This window comes from Zootoca vivipara, chromosome 1 (genome assembly GCF_965207765.1).
Source record: "Zootoca vivipara chromosome 1, rZooViv2.hap1.1, whole genome shotgun sequence".
Classification (NCBI taxonomy): Eukaryota; Metazoa; Chordata; class Lepidosauria; order Squamata; family Lacertidae; genus Zootoca; species Zootoca vivipara.
In genome coordinates, this window is record NC_142582.1 from 133,365,863 (window position 1) to 133,391,023 (window position 25,161).

Consider the following 25,161-nt stretch of genomic DNA (forward strand, 5'->3'; position numbering starts at 1 on the left):
TCCTGCAGTGCCAGCTGCATGGAGTGACTCTGTGAGTGGAGGTGCCTGTGGGGGTTGGTTTCCGCGGAGCGGAAGTATGGCTTATTTTGGGGGTATGTCTTATATTTCTCAAATGCTTAAAAACCCTGCCATGGCTTACTTTCTGACTACGTATTAAAAAAGGGGAAACAGGGTATATATAGGGTCTGACACTTCTGTTTCTAGTGTATCTGAAGAAGTGTGCATGCACACGAAAGCTCATACCAAAATATAAACTTAGTTGGTCTTTAAGGTGCTACTGAAGGAATTTTTTTATTTTGCTTCGACTCAGACCAACACGGCTACCTACCTGTAAATAAAACGCAACGTCATGCAATAAGAATCACTGAGTCATCCTAACGGGACCGGAGGCTGCTTCTGCCCAGCCAGGAGGGGCGGGGCAGGCCTCGGTCCCAGGGAACCATTGGCTCGCCGCGGAGGGGCAGCCGACCAATCGCCGTCCCGCTGCGATGCTTGGGCGGAGCCACCTCCGACACCCCCCCGCCCGCCGGACAGGGAGAAATGAAGCGCATGCGCAGGCCAGCTCCCTCTGAGCGACCGTTGACGCTGCCCGTTTTTCCCGGCATGCCGCGGGGCGGCCTTCCCTCTTGACATGCGCAGTGGAGAGGGCCAAGATGGCGGCTCCCGGCGGCTTCCCGTTCTCCTCAGCGCCGCGGCCGCCTCTCCGCCTCCTCTTCCTCCTGCTCCTCTTCCTCGCGGCGGGGCCCGCGCGGTCGGGAAGGAGCCGAGTGAGGTCGCTGAGCGACGGGTCGTGGCGGGACCTCCTGCAGGGAGAGTGGATGGTCGAGTTGTGAGTCCGGGAGGGGCTGAGGGGGAAGGGGCGCTCTGTGCATGCTCAGAGGCCCCCTCTCCGTTGAGAAAAGGGGGCATAGAAGCAGCAGGGCCGGCATGCGATGGACGGAAAGGGATGCCCTTCTCATATCCCTATCCCTATTATTATTAATATTAATTGATTAAATCTTTCTTGCCAAATTTTCATTAGTTTTCAAAAATAAATAGTTTGTAAATTATATATATATATACACACACACACACATATATATATATAATTTTTCCAAAATATGTTTTGGTAAATTTATTATTATTATTTTTAAATATATATATACAGTGGTACCTCTGGATGTGAATGGGACATGAGCAGTGCGCAACCTGAAGCGCCAAATCTGTGTATGCTCATCGCACGATTCGGAGCCAAGGAAGTAAAATCTCTCACTGCCTCCATTTCTTCCCCTTCTATTTGCCAGGAGGTGATGGGACAAGTGGCCATGATCTTGGTTTTTTTGATGTTGAGCTTCAGACCATATTTTGCGCTCTCCTCTTTCACCCTCATTAAAAGGTTCTTTAATTCCTCCTCACTTTCTGCCATCAAGGTTGTGTCATCTGCATATCTGAGGTAGCACCTTAGAGACAAGCTAAGTTTGTTCTGGGTATAAGCTTTCATGTGCATGCACACTTCTTCAGATACCTGTCCATGCCCACAAAAGCTTATACCCAGAACAAACGTAGTTGGTCTCTAACGTGCTACTGGACATTTTTTAAATTTTTGTATTTATTTCGACTGCATCAGACCAGCATGGCTGCCTACCTGAATCTAGAATAAGGAGCACATGCAGCTGCGTTACATTGCTAAGAGGAGAATCTGGTGTTCCAATCCACCCAGAGTTGTCAGCTCTGGAGAGCATTAGCTCTACAGGATTGTATGCAGGACAAGGTATTTTGCAGCCTGAAACCCTTTTAGGTGGAGACACCTAAAGGCACTAAAGGCTGAGTCAGGGGATGTTGGCATTGCTGCCTCCTCTCCCACTCAGCTGTGAACCCATCTCATCGTCTAAAGAGAGGTTCTGAGGCCTTGCAAGCCCCCCACTCTGCTCCGGTTTCTTTCCTGTGAGCCCTTATTGGGAGAGTGCAGGGAGGGAAATCTTTACCTCCCAAAGGAGAGCCGCTGGATCATGCCATTGACACTGGACCATGTAGGAGGCTGACTCCAAATCCATTCTTAACCATGAACTCAAAAAACAATATTGAACAAAAGAGCATATCTTTTGTTGTGAGCGGCTGCAATATACTGTATATATTTTTGTAAGTAGTTTTCTCTTTAAGTTGCGCTTTTAGCACTCTATAGACATGGCATGGATGGTGAATGTGTTTCAGGGAACTGGATCTTAAAAATATATTGTAAAAGTTGATGGTTTTGTGGAAAGGAAAATTTCCAGAAAAGTGGTGTAAAGTTGCATAATCATTAGGGGGGCAAAAGTGGGATTTGTGTTTTCTCACGCAGTAGTTGCTTACATAAGTTTTCCTTTCCAGTTATGCTCCTTGGTGCCCTGCCTGTCAGAACTTACAGCCAGAATGGGAAAGCTTTGCTGAATGGGGGGAAGATCTCGAAATTAACATTGCAAAAGTGGATGTGACAGAGCAGCCAGGTAAGGTTCACTTCTGTCATAGGGGAAATAGTTTATATATTTTTAATCCTCTTATTTAAGCATTCACTTTGTAGGTGAAAAGGAATTGCACACAGGTGAGTGAGGTGCTCTGACCTCCTCTGTGACCTCAACACAGAAACCAACTTCACCCTCTGTGCCACCGCAGTAATACAATGGACTTCTGAGGGCAGGATATAATAATGATTTTATTATTTATATTCTGCCCATCTGGCTGGGTTTCCCCATCCACTCTGGGCGGTTTACAGCATATATAAAACATAGTAAAACATCAAGCATTAAAAACTTCCCGATACAGGGCTGCCTTTAGATGTCTTCTAAAAGTTCTGTAGTTCTTTATCTCCTTGACAGCTGAAGGGAGACCCCTGCATGTTACACAGGACTTCAAGGCCCCAGTCCATGACAGGCTAGTTAGTAACTTTTGAGAGTTCATTTTACAAGGATGTTCTAACTTGATCAGTTGCATTAGAGTACTGTAGATGCATGTATCACACATCTGTGTTGATTAGGCTAAATTGGGCATAGGCAAACTCAGCCCTCCAGATGTTTTGGGACTACAACTCCCATCATCCCTGAACACTGCTCCTGTTAGCTAGGGATCATGGGAGTTGTAGGCCAAAACATCTGGAGGGCAGGAGTTTGCCTATGCGTGGGCTAAATTTTACTTTGAACACTCTTAATGGTGTAGAGCAGTAGCTTTGAGGTGTGTCCTGGGACGCCTGGTGCTTCTTTAGAAGGTTTGGGAGATTCTGCCATGAGAATATGAGAAATAGCAGTGCTCTTAGTGTGAGTCAAGAGGTTTGTCTAACACTCAGTACAGACTGTCCACTCCCTGAAGTCCTCTCCAAGGTATACAAGTTCCATAGGCAGCAAGACAGTTGCAAAGGAGAACATGTCTAAAATTGAAGTAATTATAGTCAAATAGCATGTGCCATAAATATTAACATGGATAACAGTACACCACCTTTTCTTAATATATATTTTTTATTAATTTTAACAATTGAACATTATCATCGCATATGTATAAAAGAATAAACCACACAAAATAAAAAATAGAAAATATAACATTTTCACACCATAATAAATTCATATTTTGGGATTACTTAGATCCCCCCCTCCCTTCCCTGGTTCTTTTGTGTTATCTTAATTTATACATCTCAATGATTTCCTTATCTTTAATTGTTTCCAAATTTAAACCTTCTCCTTAATATTACAAGTGTTTTTTTAAAACCTTCTACTCTATTAATTAACAGTACGCCACCTTAATTATGTCCTGCTAGCATGCATGTATGTGTGTGTTGCTGCTGCTGCAAAATACTCAAGTCACTGTATTATGAGAGATGAAGAGCTTTTGTAGAGCAAGGCCTGTCCGTTTGGGGTCTGCATATTGATTATAAGTTACGTGGGGTTAGAGAGTTGATTGCTACATGAGTATCTTATGCGTGTTGTAGAAGGCTTTAGGATACAAAGTTCAAGGGTTACACAAAATATGTGCAATTATGGAAAATAAGACTTAACAAGCCTTTAGTAGCAACACATATTGATACCGTAGCGTAGAAAAAACCCTTACTTCTAACCAACTTTTAGCTCTGATGTTCCTTCTGGATCTTTCTGCAGGACTGAGTGGACGGTTTATCATAACAGCACTCCCCACCATCTACCAGTAAGTACTCTAATTAAATGTGACAGGTTTTTATGGGGGGGGGGAAGTCCTTAGTTCTTCATTCCTCACCCCCAGGTCTAATTGGAACAATAATACTAGACTTCAGTTCTCTCTGTCTTCTTTGGACAAAGACAAGGGGTGGAGGGGAGAATGCCAGAATCATTGGGGAATAAAGCTGACGAAGCTACGAACATGAGTTTGACCAAACTGCGGGAGGCAGTGCAAGACAGGAGTGCCTGGCGTGCTCTGGTCCATGGGGTCACGAAGAGTCGGACACGACTAAACGACTAAACAACAACAACAACAACAAAGCTGACAATGTGTTCTTGTGTTGTAACAACACTCAGCCTTAGCATATGAGTCCAGCAGTCTTCTCCATAGTTTCACATATATGCTGGGAATTTTTGTGTTACTGACAGAACTCTTCTTTTGATCAGCTGTAAAGATGGTGAATTCAGACGATACCAAGGTCCACGAACTAAAACAGATTTCATCAATTTCATCAGCGACCAGGAGTGGAAGTCCACTGAGCCCATTTCTTCATGGTTTGGTCCATCTTCCTTCCTGTAAGTGACAACTAAAGTCTCTTTCTCCTCCCTAATAGGCTTCTGCAAAAATCAATAAATGCAAATGATTGAATTATCTGCTAAGATCCCTTTTTGGGGAAAAAATCCAGTCACCTTGAAAATTGCTTGAGGGTCTTGGTAGACCACTTAATAAACTTACTTATTCCCGCACTGATAGTGTGGTCAAACCAGTATCACCTTGTGGAAATTGCAGGTCGCCTAGGCCAGGCTGCTTAAAGAGGCTTATTTAAGCTGCTAAATTTTCCAGCAAAAATTACCCTTCCCTATAACCATATTATGAAAGTCATGTGCACTGGACGAGGGCCTTTTTCACAGCCTATTTAATCAATCTGGTCTTGGTCAAAAGCCTCTAACTGTGTTAGGAGAAGAAAGACTGATGGTAGAGCCAAGGAAACCATGTCCAGAGAATGTTAAAAAGTTAAAAAGTGAATTTTGAGACAAGAAGGATGTTGCAGTTGTGCCACACACACACTTTCTCTAGCGAACGTCCGGCGTCAGAATCCCAAGTATGGCAGAGAAAACATCAGGCATTCAGAACAAAGGTTTCATTAGTGCCCCAATGGGAGTGAACAACACTTGGTGTTTTGTTGCCTTCTTTGATTGCAGAAAAGGCCTTTGTTTTATCGCTTCTGCTTTTTTTTTTTGGCAGGATGAGCAGCATGTCTGCCTTGTTCCAGCTCTCTATGTGGATCAGGGTATGTGTGTGTTTCAAATCTCCCTTTGAGCCAAAGACACTTGAGTGTCCACCATGGTGGACTATGGTGACCCAAGGGTTGCCAGTATACAGTAGCTCCTGTGGGCACAACGGCCACCTTGCGGAGGTCTTCCCCTGCTGCCCATCGAGTCTCTGGGCCCTCCTCCCCTTTTACTGCCTCCCTCCTTCTGAACCGATGAGGGAGGTTATCCTTTCTTTCATAGAAAAGTACATAGACCTGAAGGAGGTAGTTGGAAGAGAGAAGTTCTGCTGGGTCTGTCTTATACCTACCCAGGTCCCTTGGGAAAGTGTGCCTAGATTTTTTGTGGGTGGGGCGGAGCGATATGTGATCAGAGGGGGGGGGGCATTAGCTCAAAAAATCACGCACACTAAAAGTTTGGGGACCCTCTGCTCTAACCAGCTTCCTTCTCTTGTAGAACTGCCACAACTATTTCACAGAAAACCTCGGCATCCCAGCCTGGGGGTCCTATGCCATTTTTGCATTTGCAACGTTGTTTTCAGGACTCCTCTTGGGGCTTGTAAGTAGATGTTTTCGTATGTCTTGGAAACTTTGAAGGTCACACCTCACATCACACACGAAGCAATAATGCAGTGTTAAAACAAAGATTTTTCTTTTCCAGATAATGGTATTTCTGGCAGACTGTATTTGTCCTTCCAAAAAGCACAGACCGCTGCAGCACCATGATCCAAGTAAGTCCTGTTGCGTGTCTTGAGTTGCAAACTGAGGTTGGATCGCAACTCCTGTCATCCCTGACTAAGGGTGGTGCGAGTTGTAGTCCCAGAACATCTGGGGATCCCAGCTGAAGAACACCAGTAGGGAGCAAGGACCCAAAAGCTGATGTTCCATAGCACAGGAAATACTGTATCCCAGGTAGAAACAGGTAGAAGAAGCAAGCAGGACAACATGGAAGCAGGAGACAAAGGGGCAAAGGAAGTGGCTGACCGCATAGCCAAAAGGGATAGCAACTAGGGGGTGCCCCCTGAGCCAGTCAGAAGGCTTAGAGGAGCCAGAAGCTTCTGGACTCAGGCTCACTCACATTATCAGAGCTGAAGCCCATTCTGATTTGGCAGGGCCAGTCTCCCGTCTTGGAGCAAAGTAGCACAAGTTGACGGAAGGTGCTCCCGACTGATGAGCTCATCCCACGGGAAACAACATTTCAGAGGTCTAAGCGAAAGAATCTTTTTCTTGACAGTGGCCTTACTCAAACACACCCCATGCCCCAAATATACAGCATGAGAATCCTAGTTACAAAATGGATGTAAAAACTTGTGGTTTTCAAAAATGGGAGTTCTGGTTCTTGGGCAAAGCTCCAAGCTTGGATCCCCCGTAGGCCTGAGCAGGTCATCTTTGCCCAGAGGTCAAGATATATTTTCTTTTCAGAAAAGCTACCGGAGTCTACCCGGCTCTTACAAAAAGCAGGCGACGAACTGGAGGAAGATGATCTTTCCGATGCCGAGGTGGAGCACAGAGAACCACCGAACGCCCTGAGGCAGCGTGCTGCAAACCCTGTTGCTCGTGCTGGAGCAGAGCAGTCGTAGCTACTAATTCCAGCTGGCTCCCTTTCTGGACTTCCTGAGTTACTACTTGACACTCAGTGGGGAGGGGGAGGGAGTCCTCCTTTTCCTCTCCTTCAAGAGAACAGACGTGGAACACTTTGAAGTGCGGGCAGGGGGGGGCGCAACCACATTTTGATTTAGCAAGTCTTTGATAAAGTTTGATATTTGAAGCAATGGAGGTGGCAGCCTTGGGCAGTGCAGAAGGGCAAGTTACACATACGGCTTTCTGTCGGTATCCACATGAGTTGTTTCTGATGGCCAGCCTGCAGTGCTGGAGAAAGTTTCCCTGAGCTGTCCCCGATGAGGCTTCTCTGTGTACGCATTCTTTCCTCGTCATGCTGAGGCAGTCCGGAAAAGGAGTCTTCAGACACACTGTCTGCTCTCCTTTCCCCATGCTAACAAGTGGGTACTCCTCTCAAAGTAGCTTCGCTCTTCAGAATGCAAAAAAAAAAAGGAATCTGCAGCTGTGTCTGAAACAGATCTCTGAAATAAGCAGGGAGATTGGAAGGATGTAGCTAATTTCGCATGCTCAGGAAGGGGCCTGCTCTTTTGGCCTGCTCTTTTGGCCTGCCGTTTGTCAATGACCTGGGTGGGGTCTGCTGTCCAACCGGGAAGGAGCCCCAAACTCTCTGGGCACCCCAAAAACAGTCCTTTGTCCCCCAGCCTAACGCAACATTGGTTGTCTTGGCTTGTTAATTTTGGCCCTCTGCTTGGCCTCTGGGTATTATTTCTCCCTCCCTCCTGCTTTTATACCCCATGAAGGAGTTGGGAGGTGCCGTGTCCCTAACTTTGTTGACTTTGAGGCTAAGGGATGCGAATCATATGCAAGGGGGGAAAGCAGGTTGTGAAGTCAGCTGTTCGGTCACCTAACTTGTTCTTGCAAACTAATACTTGTAAGTAGATTGCAAGATTAAGGATAGGGACTCTAGCAGGCTCAGTTCTTGGTTTCTCTGCCCAGGTGCCTTTTTTATCTCTATCCTCAACTGAAAGTTTATTACTCCTCACAGTATTGTAGAAGAGGCTTTGACTCTTTGAGCAGCTTCCTGTGGCAGACCACAAAGGCCAGTGACACTGTGAATGCAGTTAGCATTTCTATGTCTCTCTCTTCCTCTGTGGCCATTTGCTCTTTTTCTACGGCGCACACTGTTCTTCTCTTGAAGGTTTTCCACCTTGGGGCCAGCAGCTTTCTTTCTGCCCTTTTAAGTACAGCCTGAGTGTATTTACTTCCTCATTGTTTCCTCACAGAGCAGACAGGGCATTTCGTGCTCAAGATTAGGCCACTTTTAGCCATCCCAGGCAGTTTTTCCTCATAGGTGTTTCATTTTTTCTAGATGAATACATGAAAGCTCTGTGCTCAGCTCTAGTCGGCTTCTAAAAAAAATTGGGGCCTCTCTCCCAAATCTTACGGTGCATGGTGCTCGTAAAGGACCAACGATGCGTTTGGAAAACATTGAGACCGGCTTACAGCTGCTCTGCTTAGCCAGGTCCTGCCTGTCTCTGAAAGTGGCTTGTCATTGCCTGCAACTCCCTTTAGAGCCTTGAACCTAGCACTTGGTCACAGCCTGATCTAAGGTGTGCTCCAACCTCAGTACCATTCGAATATATGATGAAATGATTGAGAGCTTGGGTTTCCAAATGTGTGTTTCGGCTGAAGGTGGTCGGTCCCAGGTCAGCCAAGGCTGGTTCTTTAGAGTAATGCTGTTTTTAAACTTTTTAAAGCTTTCAGTAAGTTCCACTGCAAAGTGGGCCTTGGACTGCCCCAATTCCTAGTTGTCTGCCTTGGATCTCTCACTTCATGCCGTGTACTAGAAGCCCTCTGCCCCGTTGTTGCTGTTGTTTTCCTTTTGTGTCGTGTTTTCATGCATAAAAAATATTGCAGGCTTTTTTTTGGGGGGGGAGGGGAGAGAGATAAGGTTTTTAGAGTCAGTTGCTAGTCAGTAAGCAGCCTTCTTCTCCACTCCTGTATCCCCTGAGGTATCCAGCCTTGGCCAACCAGGGGCCTTCCAGGTGTTTTGGACTACAACTCCCATCATTCCCCGCCAACACTGCTTTGATGGCAGGGGTGATAGGAGTTGTAGTCCAAAACACTGAGGTGGTCCCCAGGTTGGCCAAGGCTGCCTTTATGCAGCACTTGGAGGGGGGGCAGATGGAGGCATTGTCAGGTGTGTGTGTTCCTGTGCGCTTCTCCTTTGCCACAGTTGCATCCCATAACATTTCTCTGCCTGACCCACAACTTTTGAAGCCCTGGTTGGTGTGGGAGATTTTTTTATAAAAAAAAAAATACATTTTAAACTCTGTTGGCACATGGCCCCCGAGAGGGGAAGTGCAAAAAAGGGGGTCATTCCATTTGCAGCCTGCCGTTTGCTTGAGGAAGGACATTCCTGGTTTCTGACTCAAACAGCGCTCCTTGGGTGGGACAGTTGTGCCCGCCTCCTTTCCCCCCTGGCGCAGTCGTGGCCAAGGCAGCTGACCTGAATGCATTCCAGCTCTGCAGAACGAGGGAACATTTTCTGACACGACCAGGCAGCACTCCGAAACTAGGTTTAGGTCTGAGTTACTGCAGAAGTGACTTTTGACACGAAAGACTAGTTAATGGTCCAAGGCGCAGTAACTGAAGCATGTTTGCTGTTCTCAGTTGTTGAGTGAATGTTGTCTTTGCAGTTGACTAGATGCCTCGGTCCTACCTGGGAAATCATTTCCAAGTAATAAAATTCCAGACATGTAGGAAACTTGTAACTGTACCTTGTGGTCTTTGGGGGGGGGGGTTGTGGCTGCCAGAGTCTCCCACTGAGGCATCTCAAATGAACTGGAGCAGCTCTAAAAGTGTGTCTCTTTCCCCTGCCCCAAAACATAATAACTGAAAGTAGACACTTAACCAACATTCCCTGTCCATGCTCTTCTTTTGGACAATACACAATCTAGTCAAGTGAAATAAAGCCTGCTGCTCAATTGAACACTGCTTCACCATCACCCCCTGTAGCAAGGTTTCACTAGCCAGGGGAGGGCTTTTCCCAAACCCTATCTCCCCAAAACAAACCAATTGATAGAAATGCTGCCACCACCCTTTGCAAATAACTGCTGCCAGCCCAAACAGGGGGGAAAAGGGATAAGTCCCTCTGCTTTTCCAGCTGCACAACCTGTGTTCACTTCCATGAGCACAACTAAATTCCAAAACAGTAGGAGCGAGTAGTCTGGAGCACTTTAGACTTAGCTTGGCCTCATGGAAGTTCCCAAAAAATTCACAGACTAGAAATAATCTTTTTCAGGTTTATTTAAAGAAAACCACATATATCAAAATTACATACCGTAGTTCCCAATTACAGGTTACAGGTAAACAAAATAAAAACATTGTAAAATATACTGACTAAACTCAAGAAAGTACTCACAAACAGAACAGAATTTACTAACACCTTGGCTCCTCCCGAAGGTAGGAATCAGGCAAGAGTCTTAGGCAAATTCCTCCAAAAAGTGACTAAAAGCCTCTGCTTAGAGCAGGGCTAAGAGCAATCTCCATTACAAAGAACAGGACTTTTATCCTTCTCAGACCCAGGAGGGAAAGTTTGAATTAACCAATTAACATACTTGTTTAATTAGGGATTAGCCAATAGCCGGTTGATAGACATCCATCTTATAGCTTGACAGGACAAAAGCCAGATGTACAGTGGTACCTCTACTTACAAATAACTCTACTTACGAATTTTTCTACTTACAAATGGAGCTCCATCCGCCATCTTGGATGCGGTTTAGATAGGATTTTTTCTACTTACGAATTTTTAGATAGGGTTGCTTCGACTTACAATTTTTTTCTCCCAATGCATTCCTATGGGATTCGACTAACATTTTTTTTCGACTTACAAATGTGTGTTCGGAACGCATTAAATTCGTAAGTAGAGGTACCACTGTATATGATTTACCCATATCAAAGAAATAACCAAGGCACTCGCCTCTCCATAGCTGCTAAGTTGTCAAGTTGTCCCTTATTTTAAGGGATTTTCCCTTATGCTGAATCGGCTTCCTCGTGAGAAAAGGGAAAACTTGGCAGCTATGCCCCTCTCCCATTCCCGGACGCCTCCCCATGCAGCTGGCAAAGGTTAAGACGCCCTTTCACAGCTAAGCCTTATCTTGCAATCAACCCATAATTGAAAGTTACCCCCTTTTTCTTGCCATCTCATAAGGAGGCAATTAGCACGGAAAGGCACCTCACACAAGGCTCTTAAAGAAGACCAGAACACATTCCAGGAAAAGGTCAGCATAGCCCATTTCCCAAAGTCCTCTATTTCACTACACCCCCCACCTTAGAGGCTCTGTTCTGGTCACAAACTTCCTGCCCAGAGTTTCGTTTCACAGAGGTGACCGCGTGTCTCTACTGGTGAGATCACTATTGTTTGTATGGCATTTATACTTTTCCTCCAAGGAGCTCAAGGTGGCATATGTGGTTCTCCCCATTTTATTCCCACAGCAACCAAGTAAGCTTCATGTCCGAGTGGGGATTGGAACCCTGGTCTCTTCTGATACTCTCTTAACTGCTGCACCACTCAGTTTCGCATGCATGTGTTTGTTTTTGCACAGCAGAGCGAACAGGTGGGGCTGTGCTCTAAACCACCGAGCCTCTTGGGCTTGCTGATAGGAGAGTCAGCGGTTTGAATCCGCATGACAGGGCGAGCTCCCTTTGCTCTGTCCCAGCTTCTGCCAACCTAGCAGTTCAAAAGCGCACCAGTGTGACTAGATAAATAGGTACCACTGCGGCGGGAAGGTAAACAGTGTTTCCATGCACTCACGGTGTCCCATTGTGCCAGAAATGGTTTAGTCCTGCTGGCCACATGACCCGGAAAGCTGTCTGTGGACAAACGCCGACTCCCTCAGCCCGAAAGGCAAGTTGAGCGCTGCATCCCATAGTTGAATTAGACTAGACTTAACCATCCAGGGATCTGTTACCTTTTTCACACCTCTATAAATGTACGACACAAGTGGCTTAATTCCTTGATAAGTTAGGGAACTTCCTGGGTGATGTTCATCCCCCAAGCTGGAGCTCACGCCCCTGTATCATAGAATTGTAGAGTTGGAAAGGGTCCCAAGGGTCATCTAGTCCAACCCCGTGCACCCACTCTGATTTCCCAAGCTCATTTGTCTTCTTGCTAGCAGTATGTGTAAAAAGATTAAAATAGCTGGATGAGTTGAAGTGAAAATAAATGTGAGACATGCTTTAAGGGCCCAGATTAAAATGCTGCTTCCCGTTTCGCCGTTGAATCTGCCTTGTCCCATTTTTAAACTGAAGCGTTTTCACTTGAGCTATAAAAGGAGCCACCCAAGCGACGGCTTCTCTGGGGACTGGCATTCAGATAAATGTCCGGCAGCTGTGCTGCTGCCACATCTTGTTCCTGTTGCGGCTCTGCAGTGCGAGGGGAGGAGATGCTTTTGCGCTGGAGCAAACAATCCAAGTGGCCCTGTGACGCTGAGCTGGTCCGAAGGGAGGCTCGAAATACACATCAAAGGGAATGCAATCAAGGTCGTCCTAAAAACGAATAGCAGCCAGTCCTTCCACAGCCCCTCGCTGCCGCAGAGAGGAACAGACAGCACCCATAGCTGTAGCCAGCTGAACCTAAAAAATGGATTCATGACTCTGCCTTTATACAGATGAGGCCACAATCGTCTACTCCAGCTTTACCTCCCCTCCCCCCCCCTGCATTGCACACTCACGTGATGCTGAGGCTGCTGGGAGTTGTAGTCTTAAAATGTCAGGAGGCTACCACATGGGGGATCCTGGCCTATGGAGATCACGGACTGAGCCTGGACCCCTTCTGCATGCGGAACATGTCTCAGTCCCCGGCATCGACCAGATATGCTGCCCCTGATAATGGAGGTTCCATTTAGTTGTGACCAGTAGCCACTGGCCGACCTCCCTTCTCCCTGAATTTGTCTAGCATATTTGGGAGCCTCTGACCCATAAGAATCTTCTGGATCAGGCCTATGGTCCATCCAGTCCAGCATCCTGTTCTCACAGTGGCCAACCCAGGTGCCTATTATGGGAAACCCGCAAACGGGATCTGAGCACAAGAATCCTTTCCCCTCCCGTGGTTTCCAGCAGCTGGCATTCGGAAGCATGGCTGCCTCAGCAGGACTTGGAGCATAGCCTACATCAGTGATGGGCAGCCTTTTGAGCTTGGTGTGTCAAAATTTGCCAAAAAACCGGGCATAACTCAGGTGGTGTGTCACTTCGAGAGAAAAAAACCTATAATTTCGTGATATTTATAGTTTAAATAACAAAAATGTATAATTGTAATATATAACTATTTAATAAACCAAAAGAAGGGGACGACAGAGGACAAGATGGTTGGACAGTGTTCTCGAAGCTACGAACATGAGTTTGACCAAACTACGGGAGGCAGTGCAAGACAGGAGTGCCTGGCGTGCTATGGTCCATGGGGTCACGAAGAGTCGGACACGACTAAACGACTAAACAACAACAACAATAAACCAAAAACTAATTATTTAACCAAACCAAACCAAAAACCCCTTATTTATCACAAAGTGCCCAGAGTTGTTGAGCTGTTTGGGGGGAGCTGCTGATCAAAGTTTTGGAGGTTTTTTGGGGTGTGTGTGCAAAAGTTGCTTTGCTTTTGGGGGGGTGCCCCAAAGCTGCTGCGTTTTTTGGGGGGGGGGGAAGAGAACAGAAATAAATGACGAATAATACCTTCGCTGGAACTAACACGCAGCACCGACATAGTCTGCCAAAGCACACAAAAAACAGCACAGAAAGGGTTAAAAACCAATATCTGGCTACCAGCAACAACAACAAGCTGTAGTGTGAGGAGGAGCGGGAGAACAAAAAACAACAACTGCGCGTGCCAACAGTGAGGGCTCTGCGTGTCACGTCTGACATGCATGTCATAGGTTCGCCATCACTGGCCTACATCAAAGCTTTCCGACACACTGAAAACCAGAGGTTAAACTAACCCCTTTCCAGCCCTGGGAGGAGTGTGGGGAGCGTTTGCATGACACACATAGACACCAACACATGAACGTGTTGCGACACGCAGTTTGGAAAGCTCTGGCCTACGTGGAGAGCGCTTTTCCATTTGCACCACCACTATCCCCAGGAAGTTTAGCCCTGAATTGGAGCAAACATCAACAAGCAGAAAAACAGAAAAACAAATGCACCTTTGCTCCAGTTCAGTGGCGAAGTGCGGGTTTTCCCAGGGGATGAGCCCTTAGACCAGTCTAGCAGCTATACATACACGTGCTCTGCAGTGTGTCCAAAAATACAATTAAAAAGCATCCCATAACTTATCTACAGCAGTCCACTAAGTGAGCCATAGGTGGGTGGGCAAGGGTGGGGGGCACTGGTCCATGTTACTGGCAGAAGATCTCCGGAATTTCAGGCCGGACAAGTCTCTTCCAGCCTTGCCTGGAGATGTCGCCAGGGAACGAGCCTGGTCCTTTCAGCCTGCGAAGTGTGGTCCTTTCAGCCTGCGGAGTGTGGCTCTTCCTCTCCATCTCTTCATGTGCTTAATGTGGCCGCCTGTGTGGACTAGCTGATACTGGGATGGGTCCCTGCGGAGAGGGGCATTTTCAAACATGCCTCAGGGATTTTTCTCATGCTGTGCCCTATAATAAGCAGCAGGGACAATTACAAGCAATGATTGGAAACATACAAAACAATTAAATATGGGCCTTTGAAGTGTATCTATAATATTATTTACATTCATTTGCTGTCCCATAAAATAATTTGGCTAGGTTATGTATGTCATTTATTATTCATATAACCCTTTGTTGTAAATGATAAATGATGTGCATAACCTAGACAAATGATTTTGTAGGACAACTACCGGTAGTAAATATAAATTACAGTATAATATGTTAAGAGATGCTTCAAAGGCCAAATTTCATTGTTTTTGATGAGTCACTATAAAAAAAGGGAAAGCAAGTATAAACCCAGTTTACTTAACATACAATTCTTTTCTCTCTCTCGGTCCTTTACCATCTTGATGTGTATTTCTACACTAAAGGTCCTCCTTTGGGCAACAAACAAAACCAGATTTCTCTATATTCTATACTATATTTGCACTAGATTGTCGTCACGCTGTTTTCCGAGGTTCTGAAGGCAGCGATGTGGCAGCGGGGTGCTGAAGCCTATAGAATTCATGCTGGATTTTAGTTTCTTAAAAAGTTTCTGCTGCTGCTGCTGTTAAGGCAAAAGCAGGGGGCTTCACTTGCTAGCGCTCTGTGCCTAATATTCCTGGAGAGGGCTTGAGAGGACCAGCTGGCAGGCTTGATCCCACCTGCCTTCCCAAACCAGGTGAAGCCAGACTACTAGGGAGGGGAAGAGATGGGCCAGGCAGAGGGCCTTCTCGGTGGTGGCACCTGCCCTGTGGAATGCCCTCCCATCAGATGTCAAGGAAATAAAACAATCTGAGTTTTAGAAGACATCTGAAGGCAGCCCTGTTTAGGGAAGTTTTTTAATAATAATAATAATAATAATAATAATAATAATAATAATAATAATAATAATAAATAATAGGCACAGTCACTAACTGGCTGGCTGTGGATGGTTGGGGCTGTTTTGGTTCTTGGCACCCACTGTGGAGCTGCCAGGCAGTTAGCAATGCAGGAATTGAGCATCGTGTTCTCACAGTACTTGACCAGATGCCTCTGTGGGGAACCCGCAATCAGGATCCGAGCCTAAGAGCCCTCTCCAATTCTGCGGCTCCCAGCAACTGGTGTTCACAAGCATTGCTGCCTCTTCTATTTTATATATAATATTTTATTAATTTTCAAAAAACAACAAAAATAAAAAACAACAATAGTACATAACATAAAGAAAAAAGAAAATTGACTTCCCGCTAGTCCCTTCCCTGGCGCCATTGTTTATCACCATACCACATGTCCACTTTAAATTTACAAAAAACAAAAAACATTGAGATTACTTATTGTCCATTCACAAGTATTTCTAGAATCCTGCTAATGTATTGACCTGCGTACATTGCTTCTGTATATACGCAATAAAGTCCTTCCAGTCTTTTTTGAATTCATTGTCGTCTCTTCCTCTTAGTTTCCAAGGTCAATTTTGCCATTTCAGCATATTCCATTCGTCTAACTTGCCAATCTTCTTTAGCTGGGACACCTCCTTCTTTCCAGTGTTGTGCTAGCAATATTTGTGCGGCTGTAGTTGCATACTGAAATACGTCCTTTGGTGGTCCTGGTACCGGTATATCCATTCCTGTTATACCTAATAGGAAAGCTTCTGGTGTTCAGAAGCAAACCTGACAGCCCTGTGGAGTTGATATCTGGAGGGAACGGCCTCCCCCTGGCTCTCTCTGGCTTTCCAAGGGGAAGGCGGCAGGGCAAACGAAAGTGTGAGCTCCCCTGAGCTCCTCTTTACATCACTCAATGCAGAGATGAACTCAGTCTCAGCCTCCCTGTGAAGTCCTGCCGGGGAGACACAGGTGATTGAGGAGGAATCTCCTTCCACAGATCTACCTCTGGCTCCAGCGGCTGGCATCCTGGCCTCTTCCCGGCAGGTGGCAGCAACGCTCTGCGGGCAAACGCAGCTGGGAATTCAAACCGTTGCAGCCGATCAGAGCCTCCTCGCCCAGGACCTGCATTAAGCCAGCCAGCAGAGCAGTGCAGGGGAGGGCACAGAGCGAGTGCGCGGCTGAGAGCACTTTCTTTGCACAGAAAAGGCGGCTGTGCTCTGTGGCTGAAGGCAGCGATGCTTCGCGTTAGCAGAAACCCACAGGAGAGGAGAACTGCTCTGGTGCTCAGTTCCTGCTTGTGGGTTTCCCACTGGGGCCTCTGGTTGGCCGCTTGGGAGAACAGGATGCTGGACTAGATGGGCAAGTGGCCCTCCTTCCCAGGGTTCTCACATGCTATTCAAGTCCCAGCTGGCCTGGGGATGCCCTTCTTTCTCTGCCAACAGAAGGTGGGAGGGAGATCAGGGAGGAGAGAGAGAGAGGAAGAGAAGGAGGTTCTGTCTGGCTGAGGTTTCGCCTCTGTTCTAAAAAAGGAACTCATTCCTCTTTCTGTCTGCAGCAGCCGGAGATACTTCTGGGAGCAAGACAAGCTCTGGGCTTGCACTGCCAGGCAGTCCCTTGCCTCCATCTCAGGATCCAAGGGGGATTCAGACCTGCTCTGGGAAGCCGGTTCGATAAACCTCAATGAGGAACCAAAGCAGGCCAAATTCCATGGGACAGGAGTTTTAGAACTGCACTATCTGGAAGTTGCTCATGCTTGCCTTCGAGGGCAAGAGCCGACCCCCTCAAGTCAGTCGTTCTTTCGCTGAGAGCTGAACTTGGGACCTTCTGCATCCCAGAAGACCTTGTCAGCCTTTGCCCCCCCCCAGTCTTGCTACCCTCACAATCTGCCTCTCGCTTCACTGGAATCGGCACCCTCTCCCCGCCTCCATCAACCACGAGTGCTTCATGCCTCCTCCTCTATGTTCTCCTCCTCAACTCACCTTCGCTGAGACTCTTCTGCAATTCTCCTCCACCATCCTTACAGCACTTTCCCAAGTCCTGGCCATCTAAGGAAAGCTCTAGTCCTCATTCGTTTTCCTAAACAGGTGAGGAACCTAAACCTTGTGTCCCAATGGGGCCTAGTCGCTTCCAGAATCATAGAATCATAGACTTGTAGAGTTAGAAGGGACCCCGAGGGTCATCCAGTCCAACCCCCTGCAGGAATGCAGGAATCTCGACTAAAGAATCTCTGACAGAAGGACGGGAGAGAAAATGTATCATGAATTTACCCTCAATCCAACTTCCTGAAACAATACGTGAACCCAAACATAGATGTGCCAGAGTTCTCCACCCATTCCTTCCTGGACTCGGGTCCTTCCGCAGGTGAGAAAGGTCTCCTCCCAACCGGATGAACCTGGATGTCGAATTGGCTGCCTGGAGGCAGCGGCCGAAGTCTCTGATGTGGGTTTAGGGACACCCCCACATGCCCACACACTTGGCATGCACGGAGGACAGATTAATGCTTATCTCCGGCAGCCCTTTGTTGTCTCACTTGCTCTCAAAGGCCTCGGCAACAAAGCGCAGGCAGTTTACTTACACCAGCCAATTTGTTCACTGTTATCGTATCTCTGGCTGCATAAGCTCTTCACAGGGAGCGAGAGGTGGAGCAGCATCGCTGCTTTCGCCTACCTGCCTCGGAGGGATTTGCGGCAATGAGAAGCCAGTCATGCCAGAAACACTCAGGTCTGGGATCCGGCAGGCATGTGCCTGAGATGCGGGTGAGCAGACGACAGATCATAAGCACATCAGAAGAGCCTGCTGGATCAGGCCCATGGCCGATCTATCGAGTCCACAGGGGTCAATAGATGCTCCAGTTGGGGGAACCCACAAGCAGGAACCAAGCACAAGAACAGCCCTCTCCCCTCCTGTGGTCTCCAGAAACTGGGACTCAGAAGCATTTACAGCCTCCAGCTGTGAGGGCAGAGTCATCCCAGGAAACAAGATATAAAACAAACAAACAAACAAATGAGGATAGTAGTAGTGCCTCTCTCTGGAGGTGCCGGAAAAAGGACAACATCCGTCTGCTTCAGTTTCTCCGTCTGCAAAGAAGGGAAACAGAAAGAAAGAAATGAGTGACATTTTCTTCCTCAGAGGGGTGTTAGAATAACTAATTTGTTCATGCTTGCAAAACACTTTGAAGATGGAGAGCGCTGCGCATTATCGTGGCTTGGTGTTGGTTTTTTAAAAAACCTATTACAAATGAGGGCAGTTTTCTCATTCAGAAAGGAAAAGGTGGGTGCTGTGTGGTTATTCCACACACACACACACACACACACACACACACACACACACACACACACAATTTCTTAGTCAAACACAGCAAAGTCTTTTTAGAGCCTCAGGAGCAGGGATCCAGCACCCAGAGGTGGCGTGGCAAAAGGCCTCTCTGGACGAAGGCACCTCCCATTAAGTTTGAGGAGTGTGTGTGTGTGTGTGTGGGGTAATAAGGCTGCAGACCATCCTGGGAGGAGGAAAGGCTTCGCTTCCAAACCACCAATGCCCAATCATCGCAGATGTGATTTCCAGCACCACGGAAGAGAGTCCCCGCGCCACATCGGTTTAGTGCAGCATGTGGGGACTCACCGAGCAGGCGGCTCAGTTCGTGGGCAGTTCATGGACAAGTTAAACAACCCACATGGGCCGCATGGTCTATGAGCCTTAGGCTGCCAACCCCTGCTTTAGATATCTGAAGATGAGCATTATGTCACCCGTCAGTCTTCTCTCTTTTCCAGGCTAAAACCCCCCAACCCCCTCAACTGTTTCTCATCAGGCTTGGTTTCCAGTGCCTTGATCATCTTGGTCACCATCCCCTGCACCCCTTCCAGCTGGTCAACACCCCTTCTTAGACTGTGACACTCAGAATTGGATACGGTCTTCCAGGTGTGGTCTGACCAAGGCAGAAGAGAGTGGGACTATGACTTCCCTTGACATGGATACTGGATGCAGCTGAGAATTGCATTAGCTTTTTTTATTCTTTTTTTGCTACTGCTGTACATCAAAAAATAGTACTTACCTGCCTACCTACCTACCTACCTACCTACCTACCTACGTACCTCTCTCTCTCTCTCTCTCTCTCTCTCTCTCTCTCTCTCTCTCTCTCTCTCTCTCTCTCTCTCTCTCTCTCTCTGATGTCCCTGTTAATCTGAGAGGTAAATGGCAAGAGGGATTCTGGCAAATGCTGCCTTTTCATGGTATTTAAGGCAGAATTATGGGCCTTGTGCTGAGCAGAAAGGCAGCCGTATAAGGATATGCTGGAAATCACAGCACAGATCAGAGGCTTTGGAGCTCCCTGTTTCTGGAGCAGACGAGAGCCCTGAAGAAGAATGGATCTTGGGTGCTCAAGCACCGCCCGCTAATTTCCATTTAATATGCAGAATTGCTCTGATAAACTCTGACCGACTTTCAGCCCATCCATTATTCATCTGCCGGTCCTTGAAACAAACCGCTTTTGACTTGATCAGCCGCGCTTTTTTCTTGTGAAATCGTCGCTAAAAATGTCACCAGAGCCTAGTAGGTAAAATTGCAGCCGTGACAGGCATTGCATCAGCAGCTGAACTGGGCTTGAGGGGAGCAGGATGGGATGGAGCTGAAATCACAGCAGTGGGAATGAAGAAGAGCTTGCTGGGACAGGCCAAGGGCCCATCTAGTCCAGCATCCTGTTCTCACAGTGGCTCAACAGTTGCCTATTATGGGAAACTAAGCAGGACCCAAGAGCAACTCTCCCCACCTGTGATTTTCAACAACTGGTATTTGAAAGTATTGCTGCCTCTGACTGGCGGCCTGGGATGCCCTCCATCAGCTTGTTATGAGAAAAAACTGCTCCTTTTCCCTTATGGGGTTCCCCAAGAGCCCATTGTTTAGTCGTTTAGTTGTGTCCGACTCTTCGTGACCCCATGGACCAGAGCACGCCAGGCACTCCTGTCTTCCACTGCCTCCCGCAGTTTGGTCAAACTCATGTTCGTAGCTTCGAGAACACTGTCCAACCATCTCATCCTCTGTCGCCCCCTTCTCCTAGTGCCCTCCATCTTTCCCAACATCAGGGTCTTTTCCAAGGATTCTTCTCTTCTCATGAGGTGGCCAAAGTATTGGAGCCTCAGCTTCACTATCTGTCCTTCCAGTGAGCACTCAGGACTGATTTCCTTCAGAATGGAAAGGTTTGATCTTCTTTGCAGTCCATGGGACTCTCAAGAGTCTCCTCCAGCACCATAATTCAAAAGCATCAATTCTTCGGACGGTCATAACTCTTCAGTCCTGTTGCGTGGCAGCGACACATATCCGAAAATATGTACACACTCAAACAGCAGAATAAAGCTGGAAGCTGAGGCTATGAGGTGTGGCATCTAAGTAGTTTATTAAGCAATATATACAGGACAAAGCAATCATGGCGTCCTCTCACATCTTCTCCAAAAAAGAGAGAGAGATAAATTACAAAAGTACAATACAGTGGAAGAGATAGAAGTAGCTTCCATTCTCACACTTTCCAAGCATGGAATGTAAACACAGACATGTGGTGTAACAATCACACATCCAGCAAATACTGACACATTTGGAGTTCATCAATGTCTTGAAGGCCACAGGTTGCGTGGAAATTCTCTTTTTTGCTGGATGTAAAAATTCAGCTGCCTTACAAACCTAAAAAATGCCAGGTTTTGGGGTGCTGGAATTGGGCCTGTGTTCAATGCCTGTTTCCAACCCTTTTAGGCACTGACTGGGGGGGGGAACCAAAAAGGCCCCCGTGATACAGGATGCCTCCTCTCCCTCCTGTTGGCATTTTAAAAGGCCGCTTTGCACAAATTCCGCAGCCTGGTGGGTTCCCTATTACCGACGTGCCGCGGAGAGAGCCTGCTGCGATTCCTTCTCCGAGAGGTCCAGGCAACTCTTTGCAAAGCAAAGCAAAGCAAAGAGGCAACAGGGAGCACACAGCCTTCTCTGCCAGCAGAAAGCCAGTTAATGAGGAGCCTCCATCTCTCATCTCCTGGCACCCTGGACGGGGGAAGAGCGAGCTGGCATATAACTGGTGGCCAAAGGAGAGCCACTAACAGCTAATGAGCTGCCCGTACCAGCTGCACCCAGAACCTGCCACCCACCTTGGCATGGAGAGGGATCCCTCGAGCATTCGCAAGGCACCAAGCCATAGCTGCCAAGTTATCCCTTTTTAAAAGGGATTTTCCCTTATGCTGAATAGGCTTCCTCGCGAGAAAAGGGAAAACTTGGCAGCTATGCACCAAGCAGTGTCTGAGTGAACAGGAACAAAGCAAGGGGCTCGGGCTGCTCTCACACCAGCCAGCAGCACCTGCCAATGGTTGAGAAATCAGGCGGGGGAAATGCTGGTTTGCTGCTCCCCACGACTGATCTTGAATTTCCCCATCCTCTGCTCGACTAACGCTGCTCGACTAACATTGGAAGCAGCAATGCTACCACAGCTGGAATCATAAAATCAGAGAATTGTAGAGCTGGAAGGGACCCTGAGGGTCATCTAGTCCAACCCCCTACAGTGCAAGAAATAACAACTGTTAATTGTAATAATAATATATATATTTATATGCCACCCACCTGACTGAGTTGCCCCAGCTGCTCTGGGTGACTTGAGGAAACTTGTTGCTTAAATGTCTTATTAACTGATGCTATTACTTCCCAATGTTGATTTATGATCGCAAGGTAAAGTTGCATGATTAGCAGGATATGCTTCGTGCAGAGAAACTAACACTTTTATAGCATTGCTTGATACTGCAAGAAGGTAAAATTAAAATTCCTTGGTTTTCTGAGACCAGTTTATGTGCTTTTATAGCAAACGTAGATTTCCCGAGCTAAATGTTGCCCAACCACAAAAAATTAGCAGATTTGAATTTCACACATCCCAAAACATATATTTTAAGGCCCCTCGCTGAAGAAATTTGCAAATATTAATCTTCACCCCCTAAAATGCCATGTTCTAATGCAGGAATTTCGGCTGAAACCTCCGTCAAATCATCTCGGTCAATGCTTCTGAATACCATTTGCTGGGGAAACTCGAAAACTCAGATCCCACTTGTGGGTTTCCAGCAATAGTCTGTTCAGCCCCTGTGAGAAGAGGATGCTGGACTGGGTGAACCATTGGCCTGATCCAGCGGCTGCCTCTTCTGTAACTATCCACTTTCTCCACACCTGGCATCCTTCATGCTGGACCTCATGTAAAGCAGATGCCAAACATCTAAGAAATAGCTCCCCCATACAATGTTCCACAGAGCTGGCAGCTCATTTGAGCCAGGCCTTTCCAGCTGTGCTTTGCAGGGGGCTGGACTAGACGCCCTTTGGGCCCCCTCCCAACTCTATGGTTCTATGTCTAGGCATGCAAGATAGTTACCACGCTGGTCCAGGCCTTGGGCCCATGTGAGACATCTCCGTTTCCATGAGATGCTGGCAAGATGGTCAAGCTCAGCACATGCCATCGTAGTGCACTGGAAGAAGCAAATATCACCAGTGTGGAAGCAATGATTCTTCAACATCAACTTCGTTGGACTGTTGTGCGGATGCCTGATGATCGTCTTCCAAAGCAACTACTCTATTCCAAACTTAAGAATTGAAAGCGTAATGCTGGTGGTCAATGAAAGAGGTTTAAAGACTCTCTCAAGGCAAATCTAAAATAAAAAACTCCCACCCAGAAACCCATGTCCCCACTGTGGAAGGACGTGTGGATCCAGAATTGGCCTCCACAGTCACTAATGGACTCATTGTTAAAATTGTGTTCATGGAAGATAATCTTACTTGGCTGCAAGTGATCGCCAAAGAAGAAGATTTACGTTGAGGCCCAGGCATTGTCCTGTGGGCAACGGTCTATCTCTGCCTCCTGCCTGATGAGGGAAAGGGGGCCCATGGAGACCAGGATCTGTCTCCCTTCTCCTGCCAGGGCCAGCTAGATGCCTCCAGGAAGCCCACAAGCCAGAGGGAGGACAACATTCCCTGGGAGGAAGGGCCTCCATCTTCCGAGGCTTGAAGAATTCGTAAGCAGGCTGGATTCCCTTCTGAAATTCATAATTAGCCACATAATTGTTACTTAAAGGTTACCAAATTATTGACTGGAAACGCCCTTTTAAAAAAGCAACAGCTAAAAAGCACATGAATAATGGGTCCTCTCCAACTTAATCATTATCCTCAGAGTAGACCTGTTGAAATGAACGAACTTAAGGTAGCCCAGTCCATTGACTTCAGTGGGTTTACTCTGAGTACGATGGGAAAAACCCCACAATGTTTTATTTTCGTTTTCAGATTAGATCTAACATATCACCTTGGCTGCCTGTTGAATACTGACATTTATAAGCTCAGTTTTGCAAATGGTATTGTTCGTATATTTTATATATGGACACAAACAAAACTGTGCACCTGTGTCCCTGATTTTTCTCCCTTTCCTTTTTGGCTAGAGAACACGCACAACTTTCTCTGCAGCCTGAGATGATTTTTTAAAAATAATCTCATTCAACTGGAAGCAACTTGTTTCTTTGCAACATCCCCTGCCCTCCCAAAGGCCACTGATCCGCCTGGAATAATCCTCAGCAAAGTCTCTTCTGGGCAGGGGTTCTTGTGTCAGTCCTGGCCTTTTGACGAGCCACCCGGCTCTTTTCACTGGGAAATGTCGGGAAGAGATGGAGGCGGCCATTTCCCATCAAAAACGGAACAAGGGAGGGCACAGAGCTCCTGGGGTTTCTATGGCAACTGGCCTAAATGAACACCTCCTTGAAAAAACGGATGATCAAAATCGGGGAAGAAGGAGATTCGCATCTGCAGGCACAAAAGTCAAAGGAGGAGCAGCTTGGAAGGGAAGCTTCCCTCCCCTCCCCCCCAAATGCATCTCCCCCCAACCCAAAATTGGGAAATGGGAGTGTGAATCTTGCAGGGTCCCTCTGTGGCGAGCGACGTAGCTCAGCCATAGGGCAGCTGCTTGGCATGCAGAAGGCCAAGCCCCCATTGGCATCTCCCGGTAGGGCTGAGAGTATCCCCTGCCTTAAATACTGAGACTTGCGGCCTCTGCTGCCAGTCAGTGTCTCATGCCCTCTAAGTGTCCCGATTTTCCAGGGACAGCCCCGGAATTATTTGATCCAGGAATGTCCCTATCTTCCCCACCACCACCACCGCTGCCAAGCCCGGGGAGGGGGTGAGGCTGCCCCCACCAGGGTCTATCCCTGTGTGCCATGCCAGCTCCAAGAGCAGGCAGAGGGCAGGAAGAAAGGGGGAGCCTGGGCTTTTTGGTTTTGTTTTAAATGCCTTGCGCATCTGCGTCTAATCTCACCATTCAATCATTATTTCTTGGTAGGTGTTTTTTACGTTTTGTAAATCTGCCCAAGAATAAGATTAAAACCTGGATTAAGGGGTTTTCTCGGGACGGTGCCCCATTGGTAAAGGGATGGTGGAAATGTTCGGGGGGGGGGAAGGGTGTCAAGGAGGGTCATTTGGTGGGGAGCGAGAAACATCCCTCTTTTCACCTGAGGAATGCTGGAGGGTCTGGTGTAGACAAGAACAGGAGGCTGTGCCAGGTGGGCCACTGTGCTGATCCAGGAGCTAGGCTCTTCTGATGCTCTGATCCCATTTTGTAGACGGGGAAACTGAGGCTGAGAGGAAGTGACTTGCCGGGCTTCTCAGGGCTCAGCAAGGATTTGAACCCCATGTTCTGAGT

At 47.3% G+C, this 25,161-nt stretch overlaps 1 protein-coding gene across 2 annotated transcripts; it reads left to right on the forward strand.

Moving 5' to 3' along the window:
* Window positions 1-628: 628 nt before the first annotated feature.
* LOC118096133 (thioredoxin-related transmembrane protein 1) lies at window positions 629-9,731 on the forward strand. 2 transcript variants are annotated; one of them, XR_015951225.1, is made up of 9 exons: window positions 629-829; window positions 2,347-2,462; window positions 4,098-4,143; window positions 4,581-4,709; window positions 5,380-5,425; window positions 5,862-5,963; window positions 6,066-6,135; window positions 6,827-8,976; window positions 9,116-9,731. XR_015951225.1 is itself a non-coding variant. In XM_035137520.3 (8 exons), the coding sequence occupies exons 1-8, from the start codon at window positions 654-656 to the stop codon at window positions 6,982-6,984; spliced, it is 843 nt and encodes a 280-aa protein (XP_034993411.3). In that variant the 5' UTR covers window positions 629-653; the 3' UTR covers window positions 6,985-9,731. The 2 variants fall into 2 exon arrangements, 1 of the variants encoding a protein (XP_034993411.3); XM_035137520.3 differs by having other exon boundaries at window positions 6,827-9,731.
* The last annotated feature ends 15,430 nt before the right edge of the window (window positions 9,732-25,161 follow it).

Excerpts from the sequence above, each read along its gene's own strand:
- LOC118096133 (XM_035137520.3), top strand. The coding sequence starts at position 654 with ATGGCGGCTCCCGGCGGCTTCCCGTTCTCCTCAGCGCCGCGGCCGCCT. Across the intron at positions 830-2,346 it reads GGAGAGTGGATGGTCGAGTT|TTATGCTCCTTGGTGCCCTG; the intron begins GTGAGTCCGGGA and ends TTTCCTTTCCAG. Across the intron at positions 5,426-5,861 it reads AGCTCTCTATGTGGATCAGG|AACTGCCACAACTATTTCAC; the intron begins GTATGTGTGTGT and ends CTTCTCTTGTAG.